This window comes from Anguilla anguilla, chromosome 4, assembly GCF_013347855.1.
Source record: "Anguilla anguilla isolate fAngAng1 chromosome 4, fAngAng1.pri, whole genome shotgun sequence".
NCBI classification, from domain to species: Eukaryota; Metazoa; Chordata; class Actinopteri; order Anguilliformes; family Anguillidae; genus Anguilla; species Anguilla anguilla.
The window spans coordinates 56,964,334-56,979,367 of NC_049204.1; the positions used below are offsets into that span (position 1 = coordinate 56,964,334).

Genomic DNA, 15,034 nt, shown 5'->3' on the forward strand with positions numbered 1-15,034 from the left:
GAAAACTGCTGCATCACAATAAGCAGTGCCAACTACGTGCTTTGGAAGACAGCACATGCTTATCTGCACTCTCTCTAAGCAGTACTAAGCAGCTTATTACTCTGTAGGTTGAAGTAACTGTGCACTGATATATACAGTTAGATGCAAAAAGCATTGGGGCATTGACACACTTTTAGTTGTTTTTGCTCTGTAATGCTTTTGAAATTAAATAACGAATATGATATTACATTGTAATTAAATAGAGGTTAAACTGTCAACTTTCATTTTTGGATATTTGCATCCATATCAGGTGATTTAAGAAATGCATCCTTTAAATATAGCAAACAGAAGGCCTACAGTTGATTATAGGCATGGGATTTTCCTTTGGAATCTGTTGCTGTTTGGAATCTGTCTCTCAACATGAAGACCAAAGAAGTGAAAACACCAGTACATCAGGCCATCGCCGGGTGGAAAAATCCGAATAAACTGATCAGAGGCATAGCCAAAACATTTGAAACATTGTTAAGAAGCAAGGATGCCCTGGTGTGCCCCGCAATAGCAAAAAAATTCAAAAATAAAAATTAATGAACATGATATATCTATATTATGAAATCAAAATAAACAACTTTATAAATACGTATTAATGTAGCAACTGCTCATTTTTCCCCCATGAACTGAATGGTTACAAGCTACTGAAGCAGGTAACTAACAGCCTACAAAAGTGACATGAATCCCAATGTTAATAACACAGTTTGAGAATAACTTTAGGTTAATAGTAAATATACTGTGAATTAGCAACTGATAATATGGGTATAATGATTTCTATGTGTAAAAATATACTGTAATTTCTTCTGAGATAATTGAATATTGTATGGAAATGGTATAGTCCGAATAATGTGAAGTATATAAGCAGGTCATTTGCTGTCAGTAGAGTGTCTGGCAGTAGGTGGGTGTAATTGCATGGTTACAATTGATGTGTGAAGTCTTTTGTTTTGTATATGTATACGTATACAAATATCTGTATAATAGCTGGGGGCACTTTTGTAAATAAAACACCCCGCTTGGGTTCTACAAGTTTGAGTCTCATTGCCAAAGTTCACTGTAAAATCCACCAACCGATCATCCTTGTAACAGTTGTGTAACATTATGGAGTCTTTGCATGTCAAATGTGATATATAGTCTTGTGCAGATTTAAAGTGTTTAATGCTTTAATATCCTTTATACCTTAATATATGTACCTTATGCTTGTCTTACTGTATGTACTCCATTTGTTTCTTTACATGTGCCTGCTTTTGTGGAGCTTATGCCTGCTTACAAGCTCTGTGTGCCAGTTTTTTAATGCGATTTAATGTTATATTGTGGCTTCCTGTCTGGTCTGTGCTGTTGTCAAAGTGTTAACATCAAGCTACCCAGGGACAGCAGATGGAAATTAGCCATTTGGCTAAATGTGGCCCATTCACATCAGTGAACAGTAACACTGATCAGTGTGCATTGTCCCTGCCAAATAAATAAAATGAAATAAAATAAAATAAAATACATTCTCACTGACCTTCTAAAATTGTAATAGCACTGAATTGAATACACAAAAGCTCTGTGACCATACCACATGTTCCACAGAAGGTGCACATACCTTTTACTGTTAAGTGAATTTGCTTGGACCGTGGATTGCGTTCACTTTGTACAGAACAGGTGTATTGGCCATCGTCAGTAACATCCACCTTCTGTATTTGCAGGCTGTACTCGTGTTTGTCTCCGACTCCTGACACAATGGACACTCGAGGGTCCACCGACCACTTATCATCCCCGGCAAAAATGATGCTTGAACGGTTCAACCATGCTCCTTTCGAGAAACCATCCAACAGATAACACCTGGAAGAAGAAAGAATAGAATTTCATGTTACATTACATTACATTACAGGCATTTGGCAGACGCTCTTATCCAGAGCGACGTACAACAAAGTGTATAACCATAACCAGGAACAAACCCTGTGAGAAGTACCGGTCCAAGTGCAGGGAACAACCGCATATTTCAACTTGGACCCTGAAGGTTAAACTGATTAACACTAACACAAACGAGAACAGCAACAATGCAGTTTATGCAAAAATACAAGCAGTAGTTAAGACAGGTTCATTAACTAAGTTACCTACGAAACAGCTACCTAGTTACAACCCTAAGCTTACAGTCATTTAACAGATTACAGGGAGGTAGGGAGGGATGGGGAGAGGTGCAGCCTGAACAGGTGAGTCTTCAGTCGTCGCTTGAAGTGGGTCAGTGTCTCAGCTGTTCTGACCTCCACGGGGAGGTCATTCCACCATTGTGGGGCCAGAACAGACAGGAGGCGTGTTCGGGAAGCACAGGTGCGAAGAGGGGGAGGTGCCAGGCATCCTGAGGTAGCAGAACGGAGGGATCTGGCTGGCATGTAGGGTTTGAATATCTTGTGGAGGTGTGTAATACTTGCACTTAAAAAAAAAAAAAAAAATTATTGGATGAATTTCATAACATCCGTTAAAGAAGTCTTGATTTTATTAAAATGATTTTAAAATTTGGCTTTGGAAATATAGTACCTAAAACTGCAACTGTTGCCAGGCAATGCTATAAATAAACACAATGACTGACTATAAATCTTTTCATGTCTTGACAATTTAGAGATAACATTAACAACAGACTCAGAAACAAAAGACATAGAAGGAATAGAAATATTATTCTATTGTGATTGGGTGGAAGATATCCAATGAGATGTTATCAAATGTATCCATTGCTCGGGTGACGTGTCAATCTAACATACACAATGCGGATCGATATGTGCCTCAGCCAAGCACAATCCACGTTTGGAAGTAACTGTGGTATAAATATACAGTATGTAATCCATAATCTATTGCTTGATACATTCCTTTCCAGCAGTAATGTGCCACCACAAACTTATTGGTTTTTATCAAGCTTTTTTATACATTATAGAAGATGAAGTGCCCTGAAACACATAACTTAACATAAGAAATCTGACTAAACTATATTGTAAAAAAAAAAAAATATATATATATATATATGTGTGTGTGTGTAAGTACATTGGGGAACTTATTTATTCATAAGCTTCACTTCAGATCCCTGTGCAGATCCCTGAAGCATTTTATACAGCCACTAAATAAAATAAAGAAAACAATGAAGTGACACCTATGCAATGGTACAACCCGGAAGTTTGAGACCACCCAAACTTGGTAAGATCAAGCCAAGTCCTGCTGCTGGGGCCTCTCATTCACTGGCACAAATGCCTCTTTGAAACAATGCATTGATTCTAAACATTCATACTATTGCTAGAACTGCCGTTGTCCTTATAAAATATGGACAGGTTCAGAACAATCATTATCTTAAACACGAGAGAATCCTTCTATAATCCCCTTGCTACCATTGTTAATATCTGCAGGTATCTGTCGGTAGAAGCCAAAGAGTGTTTAACAGCTTTTCCAACCCAAGCTGGATTGTTTCCATCTGTAAAACTCAAGAATTCTAGAACAGAAAAAGCTGCAAGTAATAACAAAGCAAGACCACCCCCCACCCCCCCAAAAAAAAGTAAATAATGAGAAGGGAAAAACTGCAGTCCAGTCATTGTCTAATAATCGTGACTACATTCTTCATGGTGCCAGCTCAAGCAATGCTGCCACATAGGAAATCAGTTCGGCAGCATCTGCCAAGCACTGTTCTCTTGGGCCAACAAAATTGCTATCAGACATACAGAGTACAAAGGCCTAGGTAATGTTCATTGTTTCAGTGGACACACATGGCTTTAGGCACAATATGAGCTCCCTTATCAATCAAGAAAATGGACAATTACTGGGTGCTTACAGAGTGAAGTACCAGTTATACAAACCGCAACATAGTGGAAGAATCCTACAGTATTACAACAGTGTTTCACATAACTCCACAGAGGATGGGAGAGTATATTGTATACATAACATTTGTAGTGATAGTTACTGCAGGAACTCTTTCCTCCAAAAAAGCAGGAAAATAAAAGTAGCTTTATTTTGTACACTGAGATTGAAATAACTACTCGAAATTGCCATGAGGTTAGGGTCAGTGTTCAGTTATAAGTATAAGTTACTGTAAAGATTTAAAATCTGTATCCATAGCTAATGAAGATGTCTTCTCTGCTTTGCTTCAATTTATAAACATTGAGAAGGGCTTGCATGTCAGTGGAAAAGAGGAAGTTCATCTTTGTAGTGCTGATCCTTTCTAGAGAGCTCCCCAGTACGTCCATCCAAAAATAATCACTATGTTGAGTTTTTCTTTTGAATCCGTACAGCAAAGTGTCCAATGTTAACTCTGGAATGTGGGGCCAAATGGTTTCTGTTAAGACTTGAATGAATACTGTTAGTGTTGAATGAACACTGGATATTTTACTGTGTGGTCTTCTTAATAGACACACACGGAATATGATGCTTCTTTTTGTACCACTGGGAATAGAATTAATTATTTTACTCCCTGCAATACTTGTAATCCATTTCTAAATTTGCATGTGATGTATTAATTTTACATTCATATTTATTTTTTTCTATTTTTTTCATTCACATATTTTTCATTTTTCAAAATGTCTTCTAACTTGTAATATATATATATATATATATATATATATATACACAGATATAATATATTTTTTATATTGTCTCACATGATTCACTTATTTTATTCAATTCAGATATAATGTGTAAGTCTTAAACAAAAAAAGTGTGAGCTTGTTGAGCACCTTATTATGAATCAAAAATGATTAAATGCCACCGTTAATTACAGTATGACAGTCATTAAGCAAAGCAGGCTCTAATCCTTTTATCCAAACTCATTTAGGCACTACATGAGTGAACCATAATTATAGCGGGAGCATGGGTTTGACCCAGATTTGTATTTTCTTTTGAAATTGTCTATTCAGTTGAATGGCTCATACAAAGCAAATATGTTTCCAGGCATGGGTATTTGAAATATTTTATCCCACAAACATGGTTTAGAGTTACTCTCACTCATCCACTATAAGCTGATTTTAACATTTGGCTAAGACAATATGCACACTTTTGAAAGGTTCCCTCTTGAGACAAAGATTAATATATTAGGCAATGGCTTGAACTTGTACCAGAAATTCCAGCTAATGGGCTTAAAGTATTCCACCATCAAAAGGGACACTTTACCTCAGCAGCATTGCTGTTAGACATTTGCCTAAGACAGAACTTCAGAGTAACAGAGCTAATTTCATGATAGAATATGGAATTATAAATCAAATATGTCATTATTCATAATATGTAGATCAAGTATAATTAATTTGAGCTGTTTATAATGAGGAAATTTAATTATATTTTTTAAACACCGTATCATTACAAGGCCAAAGTTGTATTGTTTTGATGAGTCTGCGGCTCGGTTATGCACAATGTGTGTTTTACATCTTTCATTGGATCTACTCGACGTTAATTGAGTGCGTCTACTGCATCAGAGAGTCAACATAATTTGAAGGTCAAATGATGAGTCAATTGCGGGATTTCGCAGTGTAGAAGAGCAGCAGCCCGCTCGGAGTGAAGACGGAACGAAGAACAGATGCATTCAGATTATAAATTGAACGTGTATTAAAATTCAGATTGAGAAGAAATCCTATACTGTAGGAGATTAAGGGCAAATGAGATTTGCATATACTTGACACTACATTAAGACCCTTGATAAATTAAAACCCTCAGTAGAGGATCCATACATTTTTAATATATGTAAAATCTTTTGAAATGTGTGACGTTATTTCACAGAAACAAACCAAGAAACTCCATAGTAAAATATTCAGTGTTAAATCAACTCTTACAGAGCTTAAATAAGTCCATTGTGACCAAAGTAGACTCATGTAAACTCTGTCAGAGTTGAATTAGCACTGGACATTTTACTGTGTATATATCATACAATAAAAATCAACATAGATATTTTGAGAGCAAACTGTCCTGAAATATAAAATAATTATGCTCCGTAACACGTTCCCTAGTAAAACTGAACAGTGCTCGTATACTTTTAAAATACAGTGCAGAACATGACCAGCACTACACAGCACAATGTCGCTGAACATTTGAATAACTGAGTAACACAAAAATGGACTGTACTACATGGAATACACACAGTACATAAATACATTTTCACAAAAAAATATTAATACCAAAAAATGTATGTATGGGATTTTAATTACTCCAAATAATTATATTACAATGTTGCTGATACTTAACACTACATCCAGACTCATCATCCGGTTTTACTTATGTTTTTGTAATGAACTGAAGCATGACACTCTTGACTTACATATTCCTTTTCATTATCTCTGAGATTGCAAATGAAGTGATGATGTGAAGTACTTAAAGAGCACAAAATGAAATTAAATGTGTTCCACAAAATAAAAATGCAAAACACCACAGTGGTGAGTGGATACCTCTGTACCCATGAGCTTGTCATCCTGTGTTCAAAAATAACCTTTGAATTCATTAATTTGTTTTTTAAAAAACCCCCATGGCTACATTAAAGTTTTTTAATCTAACACTTTCTTCATTGAACTATTTACCCAATATGCAATGTCTAGAAATTCTAGGAAGTTTGTAATGATGCAATCCTCCGTAAAGCTGGTAATGCCAGTATCAATCGGCAGCTAGAAAATGGAATTGAGCATGCTCCTGATGGACTAGAACAGCAGTGCTTGCCATTGAATTGAGAGTACAGGACACTATAATCACTGTTTACAGTATTTAACGCCATTTTCCTTCAGTGTTATTTAACTGCAAAATCTAGAATCAGCGACAAATGCCTCATGATTTATATGCCCCAGATTGTTCTTTATTCTTTAAGACCATTTGAGTCCAAGCGCCATCATGAGCCTTTTTTATCTGAAAACAAAAGTGCAAACCTGCCTGAATGTAAGTGGATTTTCTGTTTTTGTCTTCAAATGGAATATTTTATAGTTTGATCGTTTTTTGCATTTTAAATCATCCAGACCACCTTTCAAATGTAGACTCTTTTTTTTTTTTTGAAAAAGGAGTAAGGAGGCTTGAGACTGTGCCTGGTGGCCTTCGAAACACAATGCAGATACAGCCAGAATGCTGGACAAATCCTGGTTCAAATAACAATACCACCAAAAATGAGCATTCTGCATTGTTTTTCTAAGCTAAGCCTGGGCAGGTTTCCAAAAAATCCATTTGGAGACTCCAAAAGGACACCTGGTAACCTAATGCTATTATGGGTTATTAGCGGTGTAAAATTCCATATACTTTATACTATATGCTAAGGGAGAAGTAGCGGCTAGGTTTCCCCCTCCCCGTCCCTGTGATTTTCACTGTCCTCCTCAGAAATATTCACTCAGATGAATGATTTCTTCCAAGACCGTCAAATGCCAAGTATTCTGTTTAGACTTTAGACATTGCAAAATACATTTTTGTTGTAAAACAACCTTTATACCTGTAGGTATAAAGTCTCAAGAACATTTAGACTCATGGCTAATGTTTTCAGCTGAAAAAGATGTGGTTTCTTCATGTAGAAACAATGCGTGTCCTTACATGCAAGCCAAACTACCGATACACTGTAATTTCATTAGAAATGTAATTTCATTATCTAAAATGCTTATCAGTCGTCACTATAATAACATTCCACTGGCTGGCAGTGTACTGGGTGGAAGTTATGAGCCTTTGTGGGTCCAATTGGCTATATTTGCGGACTGCTTGGCCAGTACTGGTCAGAGAGGCTAATACGTGGGCTTGTTTTGTTCCAGAGAATCTATACCGATTCAGCTGAAATCAATAATTCAATGTAAATATTTTATTTCAACAAATGCCTTTCAAACATAATTCCATCTAAAAGGGTACCCAACCATGATTACACAGTGATGCACAGAATGTCCACAACAGACAATACACACATAAATAAATAAACAAATAAACAAATAAATAAACAATACCCTGCTGCTTATAAGCACATAAAACAGACTACTGGCAATGTGTTTCAACACTAGGTTCTGTGTAATTAGTTATTTTATTTTTGAGTTGCATATCATACATTGGAGTGCGTAGGTGGATGTGCTGTTTTTTGTTTTATTTTATTTTTTACAATGAAACAGAGCACTCAAATATTTTTCTTCCTGCATGTTTTTTTTTATTTCTTATTTTTTTGAGTGAATCTTGCATTTCACTACAATACACTATTTCAGACATTTTATGAAACACTTATCCTGAGCAGGGTCGCGGGTGGTGCTGGATCCTATACCAGCGTGCATTGGGTGAAAGGCAGGAATACACCCTGGACATGCTGCCAATCTATCGCAGGGCACACGCACCATTCACTCACTATTCACACACAATCGTACCTATGAGCAATTTAGAGTCTCCAATTAGCTTACCTGCAAGTCTTTGGACTGTGGGAGGAAACCGGAATATCAGGAGGAAACCCACACGGACACGAGGAGAACATGCGAAGATCCAAGCCCAGATTCAAACCCACAACCTTCTTGCTGTGAGGCAACAGCGCTTCCAATGCCTAATATAGGCTAATACCTCAAAAAGTAACACAGTCTATAAACAAGTTGTGTCACTACAAACTATGGTTAAAAAGGGGGGAAAATGCAGTTATATTTCCTATAGTTTGTAGGCTGTCTTGGCAACATCATTTGCCAGAAGAGGCTTTTATGAGGTTCCATAAATGGGGATGTGATGGCTCTTTTTCTTCCAGACAGACATGTTAGCATCTCAAAATTATCAGTTTCCTATGGCCTTCATGCTCTGGAATTAATGGGAAAGAAAGTGGCTGTTCTGATTTGGCATAATAAAACTAAACCCCCTGTTTCAATTATTTATTTAAATGATTAAACTGTCCTCTTTATTAATTGCACCGCAGGTACACTACTCTGTGTAGTCAGAAACTTAATTCACAACTGCAGTGAGTTAGAAACAGAGTTTTCCATTTGCATCTTCACTGCATAAATTGGGCCCTGAGTTTCCATATTTCACAAAAAAAGGCAATATGGCTGCAAAAACCTACTGGTATATGCTATTTTTCAATAAATACTTAATTGAACCTACAATGAGAATCTGTTCTTTTGCTAGGTTTAGAACAACAATCATTTTTTTTATGCCATCATTCTGCTATGTACTGTATTTTGCACAGCTACATATGCTCTTGATTGCTCTTGATAGTTCATACCCTACAGGAAAGAATATATGTACATTTGCTGATGAAGCTGTAGAGCAGGGTTTCCACGTGCAAAAATGTTCACCCTTCAAATCGACAGTGAGTCCTAACCTTCACTGTCAATTTTGTTCAGTCAATGTGTATTTTTTTGCTATAGTGTTTATATTCACAGTCAGAAATGATTTCTAAATTAAAGGTACTGTACAAACATATGGAATAGCTCACTGTTTGTGTGTGTGTGTGTGTATATATATATATATATATATATATATATAGATATACAATTATCATTATTATTTTTTGTGTACATTTTATTTGTGTTCTGCTTTACAATTCCAATAATGTCCTGGATATATCTGACCCAAGCAAACAGTTTCACAGCAGACAGAGCATAACGGTCAAAAGGTCAATTATCATTTTTGCTGCTTTTTTAATTAAACTATTCTCATATTTTTCATTGTCACTAGTTTAAATAGGACAGTTCAATAACAAGCTGCCTCATGAAAATATTTTGCACATTACACTTTTTGCATGCTGCACCAAAATTTATGCTAAACTCCCCAGCGTCCACAGATAAGCCACATGTAAATATTTGATAACACTACACAAAAAAGTTGGACCCACATAGTCTATTGCTACATTTTTTTTGTTTTGTTTTGTGAAATTTCTTGTTTCCCTTTAGCACCCAAAATGGAACCAATTCAACACCCATTACTGGCCTACCAAAATACTGTTCGTGTTTGTTTGTTATTGTGTGTGTGTGTGTGTGTGTGTGTGTTTCTTCAACAACAGAAAACAGAAACAGTAAGGTGGAGGACATGACGCCTAACAGTGGAGGTGTGGAACACAAGGAACATAATCTCCCGGTAATCCTGTCTGCTGAGGCATGCGGGCGATATCAGCAGCCTCACAGCCATAATCCACACAGTAAACAGAACAAACTGGAATCAAACCTGCAATCTTTGTTGGGGGTGGGGGTGGGGGTGGGGGTGGGGGGGGGGGGGGATTTTTTTTTAACCTTATGAGTATCCTATAGCTCCATTGGTACTGATGAGCCATGAAGAAACCAATAAAAGATTATTAAAAATAAGGGGAGAAAAATAATTTTGCTTGATTGTTGTGCTGAGTCTTCCTCTGAAATATGACCAGCAGAAACGTTTCTGTTAGTGCATTTCTAAATCATAAACAAAGCTGGGGAATAGTCACGTGGGGTTCAAATCACATTGCCAACGACCTCTTAGCTTCCATTTCCTATCCTCTTGAGTAACAGTTTATGGTAAGAAACAATTGTATTGAAAAAGTTCCCCTTGCTGTTTGTTTCAGATGAATGGTAGTTACCTGGAGAAATGTCTTAAAATGGCAAGTCATTCAAGAAAACATTTTGAATCATATCCACTCTATGAGACCACAGAGCACACTGCAGATTTCACAGCTGTAACATACAAATACCCCTGAGAAGGTATTTCAGTTGGGTTCAGACTTATTGGAGTACAATGACTGGACTTTTTGTGTTTTTGTGATTTACGCCAATCAATTTTGAATTGCTGTTAGTAACCTCATTTAAGCCCTTTGCGCAAGCCCCCTAGTGGCCAGGATGCCAGCGTCCTGAGATTGCTCAACTTAGACATTCAGTGCTCCTGCAACCAACCATGAATGGAAAAAACATCAGCACATTTGTATTTGGGGTGTGGCTGATAGCTGTAAATGTATGGGCATTGTTAGTGTACCCTGGGCAGTGTTAGTGCAGTCAGGGCTTAATTATTATTTTTTCTCCATTTTTGATTTGAGGGAGATTATGCACAACATTTTGGGGGATTTCAAAGGTTTTGGTGGGGGGTGGTTGAGTGAGGGATGGGTGGTGGCAGAAGAATTATTGCCGTTTTAATTTATGCTGAAATCTGAAAGTAAACAAATAGCCAAACCCTTTCCTTTTCTTCATGAGTTGCTTCAGGAAAACTAGTCCAAAATAACTAAACTAAAAATTTTGCTGAACAAAAAAACAAAACATCAATACAAGTATCGAACATTTGAGCATTCGATTGAACAAATAACATTCCAGATTAATTTTACGGGTTAGTGCTATTGGCTTGTGCTAGCTACATCTCACAGAATTGCGATCAAAGGCTAACAACAAACTAGCATTTGCTTTGTGTAAATTTGATTACAATGAATTTAAAACAGTGAACAAACTATAATTTACGATGTGATGTGAAACTATGATGTGAGAAATGTATTGTCACGCCTAGATACACATACTGCTGTCTGTTTTCTAAAGATCCATTTTGCTGTCCCTTACCAAAGTATGTAACCTGCGGTGGCTGTTGGGTGACTGGCTTTGGTGTTTGTGAAAATAACATAGAATGTTTCTCGCATTTTACAAAAGCAGCTGGCACACTTACACACAAACTCATTTACTTGGAAATGACCTGTGCAGCCTAAAGAAAAGTGTGCAATTGTATATTCAATTGTACAATTAGGCTATCATTGATTGTACAATTAGGCTATTATTGAAAACCAAATTTCATACAAAATATATACACATGTATACGGGTTTCATAAAATATATGCAGAATTCACGCAACCCTTTGCTGAGTTTTTATCCCCTGTAGTGGCCTGTTTTGTTGATATTCATACCACTTACAATAAAATTGAGTGTCCTTCAAGAAGTTGCACTCTTTTTTAATGTGGGCATTTCACATACTGTAATGTAAGCTTTCATAAGTGGCTCAGTCATGTGTTATGTTTGATGTACCGTGAAGCTAGAACATTGGCAATATTTTTCTGATGGTGGAATATTATTTTATTGTAATCTTATTGTTCATAATGTAGGCTCTTAATATCTCCCTGGGCTTTACTTGTCACTTATGGCATGGGAAAATAGCCATTCAAATTAATGTGCTCGGTGAACGTAAAATTTCTCTAGAGTGATCATAAATAGCAACATTTGTGCAATGTTGTCCCATCCAGATGCAACAAAATATTACATAGTGCAGAGTACAGAAAAACATACAAGAGTGAATAATTACATATTTAGGCATGTGTACTACAGAGTGTCACAATGTTTTTCCATTATTTTTAAGTGTGATATCGATGTTTCATCTTAAACCACTATACGGGGCTAATTTATATGCTTTATAATAGACAAAAACATTTTTTTTCTGTATTTTTTCCAAGCTAATTATATCTGCGGTACTTTATTATTACCAAAATTATGAATATAAATCAATATAAGTTGTGTGTCAGTGTCTTGCTTTGTTTAAGCCATTTTTCAAGTCTCTGTGATGCTCACATCTGGAGTTATAAAGCCTTAATCTATGCGAAGGGGTTAAGCATAGATCAAATCACACATGAAAGTTTCTTTCATCAAGTGAGTTGAAATGGCTTCAAAGAAAGTTGAAGAACTTCAAAGCTGGAGCTAGGTGGCAATATTTTTTTACTGTATTATACAGTTCTATTTATTATGCACACAGAGATCCCTTTCATAAATCAGAAGACTATTGCCATAACAACCAACGGACCCCTCATCTCCTCTTAGCTTATGTCAACTCTGCTGAGATTCACTGTGTAAATGTCACAAATAAAAGCAGCCACTAGATCCATAATACTGTATCAAGTGCAGCATACCATTATCTGTAAAGGACACTCCTTGGAAATGCAGATACAACACCATGCTAGCAGCAACAGCACCCTGTTAACACACGTCTTTCAAAATGGCTGAAACCAAGGAGCAGTGGTACCATATCCAGTCAAACTGAGGCACGGGCCCTCTCAGATTTTTGAGCTCTCTCACATATACAAGCTTATTTTTTTGGATTCGTCATTTGTAATATTCATGATGACATGATGAAAAATGTGGCAAAAAAAACACTTTCAATCTAGGCTATATAGCATACAGATACACATTGTAACATGAGAAATTTAGGGTTCTGTGCAGGGTAGGATAAATGGGCTCACTGAAGGGGTGGACACTAGTACACAGAAAACAATGTGCTCAGTTATTTAAAAAAAAAAACAAAAAAAAACTATGCAGCCTGACAAATTAGTACAAAACAACAACAATGTCACTTAATTTCATCTGCGATAATAAAAGCTTCATTTGAATACTAGTTTCCAAAACCAGATGCTTGAAAAGCAGAAGAGGCAGCAAAAAGAAAAGCAATGAGAATCCCTGAAGCAATGCAATGGGTTTCAATGTTTTGTAGCCTAATTCCAAAAATGCATTCATGCAGCCATGCATAATCAAAACCGTCATAGTCTCAACTGTAGATAGTTCAAGGTTGGATGGACTTTAAAGTGCTCCACATCACAAGTGCCTCCCTAAAATTATTTGGGTAAGTTTAATTGAAAGTGGGGTTTTAAAATCTCCCAGCCCGACCTAATGTGGTCCAAATGGTTGTGTATACTGAGTATCCAAAGCGCTTTTCTCTGCACTACTGACTCGGCAAGATACTCTGATCTTGCCATATTGTACCTAGAGTTGTATCATTCAGTATTCCAGCTTGTGTTAATTTTATGTGATTGCAATGAATATTTGTATCATGCATGGGTGGCTTCTTGCTGAACGATTGCCTTTTTTCCAGTTTGGTGTGTGAATATTCATTGTGAAAATGCAATTGAATTGCCCAGTTCCTGCCAGTGGATAGTGCTATGGTCTGTAACTTCAAATGGCAGGAGTGGAGTGCTCATTAAGATTTTTAAATGCATAGGAGACAGCCTGAAATTTACACATGAAAAGGGAACATTTGTATAACAATGTTTTATATTTGGAAATCCATTGATATTGTTTTCATAGTTTTTTGTGAGTATCCAAGTTCATTTGCCCTGGGTGTTCAATGTGCTCAAAGGTCTGCAAATTCTTATTTCTCAACATTGTTATTCCCTGGATGCTTTGAGCCTTCCTCCATATTTAAGAAGTAGTAGCCAATACCCAAGTCCAGTCTCAGAGATAGTATGCAGCGGGGGATGCAGTCTCCCTGATGTGACCTTAAACCCGGGCCCAGATTACGATAAGGTCAGCGAATATCAGATCAAATGATCTGTCACAAAGAGTAAACGTGTAGAGTAACTGTTTCAGTGTCATGGCCAAATTTCCAATCAGATTCTATCAATCTGGTGATCTTCTCATTCCATGCCCTAATTGGCTTATACAAATCTTTGAGTCTATACATCGCGGCACCGATTGGTAAGAGTTTCGGCACAAAAATGGCTGACAAGGACCATCCACCCGAAAGCTAAGCATTTAAACTTGCAGTACAGTCGATATCCTTGTTTGGTCCCCACAGTCACTGGATTAGCACAATCACCTGGCTAATCATACAAATAATGGTTAACTGTGATTTTTAAGTAAGTGATATAACAACATTTGTATATGTACACGCTACTTTCCACAGGTTAAAAAAGACAACAAACACTAAAAATATGCTAGTGCGACAAATCTGTATCTCTAATAACCACACTTGGATGCAATAAGTGACTATGGGAGAAACATTTCTGTCGAACATCATGAATTGCCAATTGACTTCTGACAATACAAACATCAACACAGATAACTGTCTAACCCCGATCAAAGAATACTGACCTTGGGCTGATGGACAACTAAAATACAAGTGAGAAAATTATTTTTAAATGGCTGGTAACCCTACTTATAACCCATAAGCTAAACTAGACAGTAAGCTTTTAATAAACTGGTAAAAGCCAGAAGAATGTAGCTCTGACCTTTTCTCTGCATTTTTAATAATCTTATAACCTCATGCTGCCATTGGAACACAGTCCCCACTTAACCGGTCTATTAGCAAGGTCTGTATACACTATTAAGATGTGGCCCCAGTTGCTATCAAAGACATATTTAAACTGGAAAAAAAAACAGATGTAAGCTCCTTCTAGATG

At 36.7% G+C, this 15,034-nt stretch overlaps 1 protein-coding gene across 5 annotated transcripts in view; it reads right to left on the minus strand.

Annotated features, from left to right (window-relative positions):
* The window catches only part of negr1 (neuronal growth regulator 1), a 203,954-nt gene that overhangs the window by 132,811 nt on the left and 56,109 nt on the right, over positions 1–15,034 (minus strand). For all 5 annotated transcript variants that reach the window (XM_035414618.1, XM_035414614.1, XM_035414615.1 and 2 more), the window contains exon 2: positions 1,610–1,848. In XM_035414618.1, the coding sequence (XP_035270509.1) occupies positions 1,610–1,848 (239 nt within the window). The remainder of the gene's footprint in view (positions 1–1,609; positions 1,849–15,034) is intronic.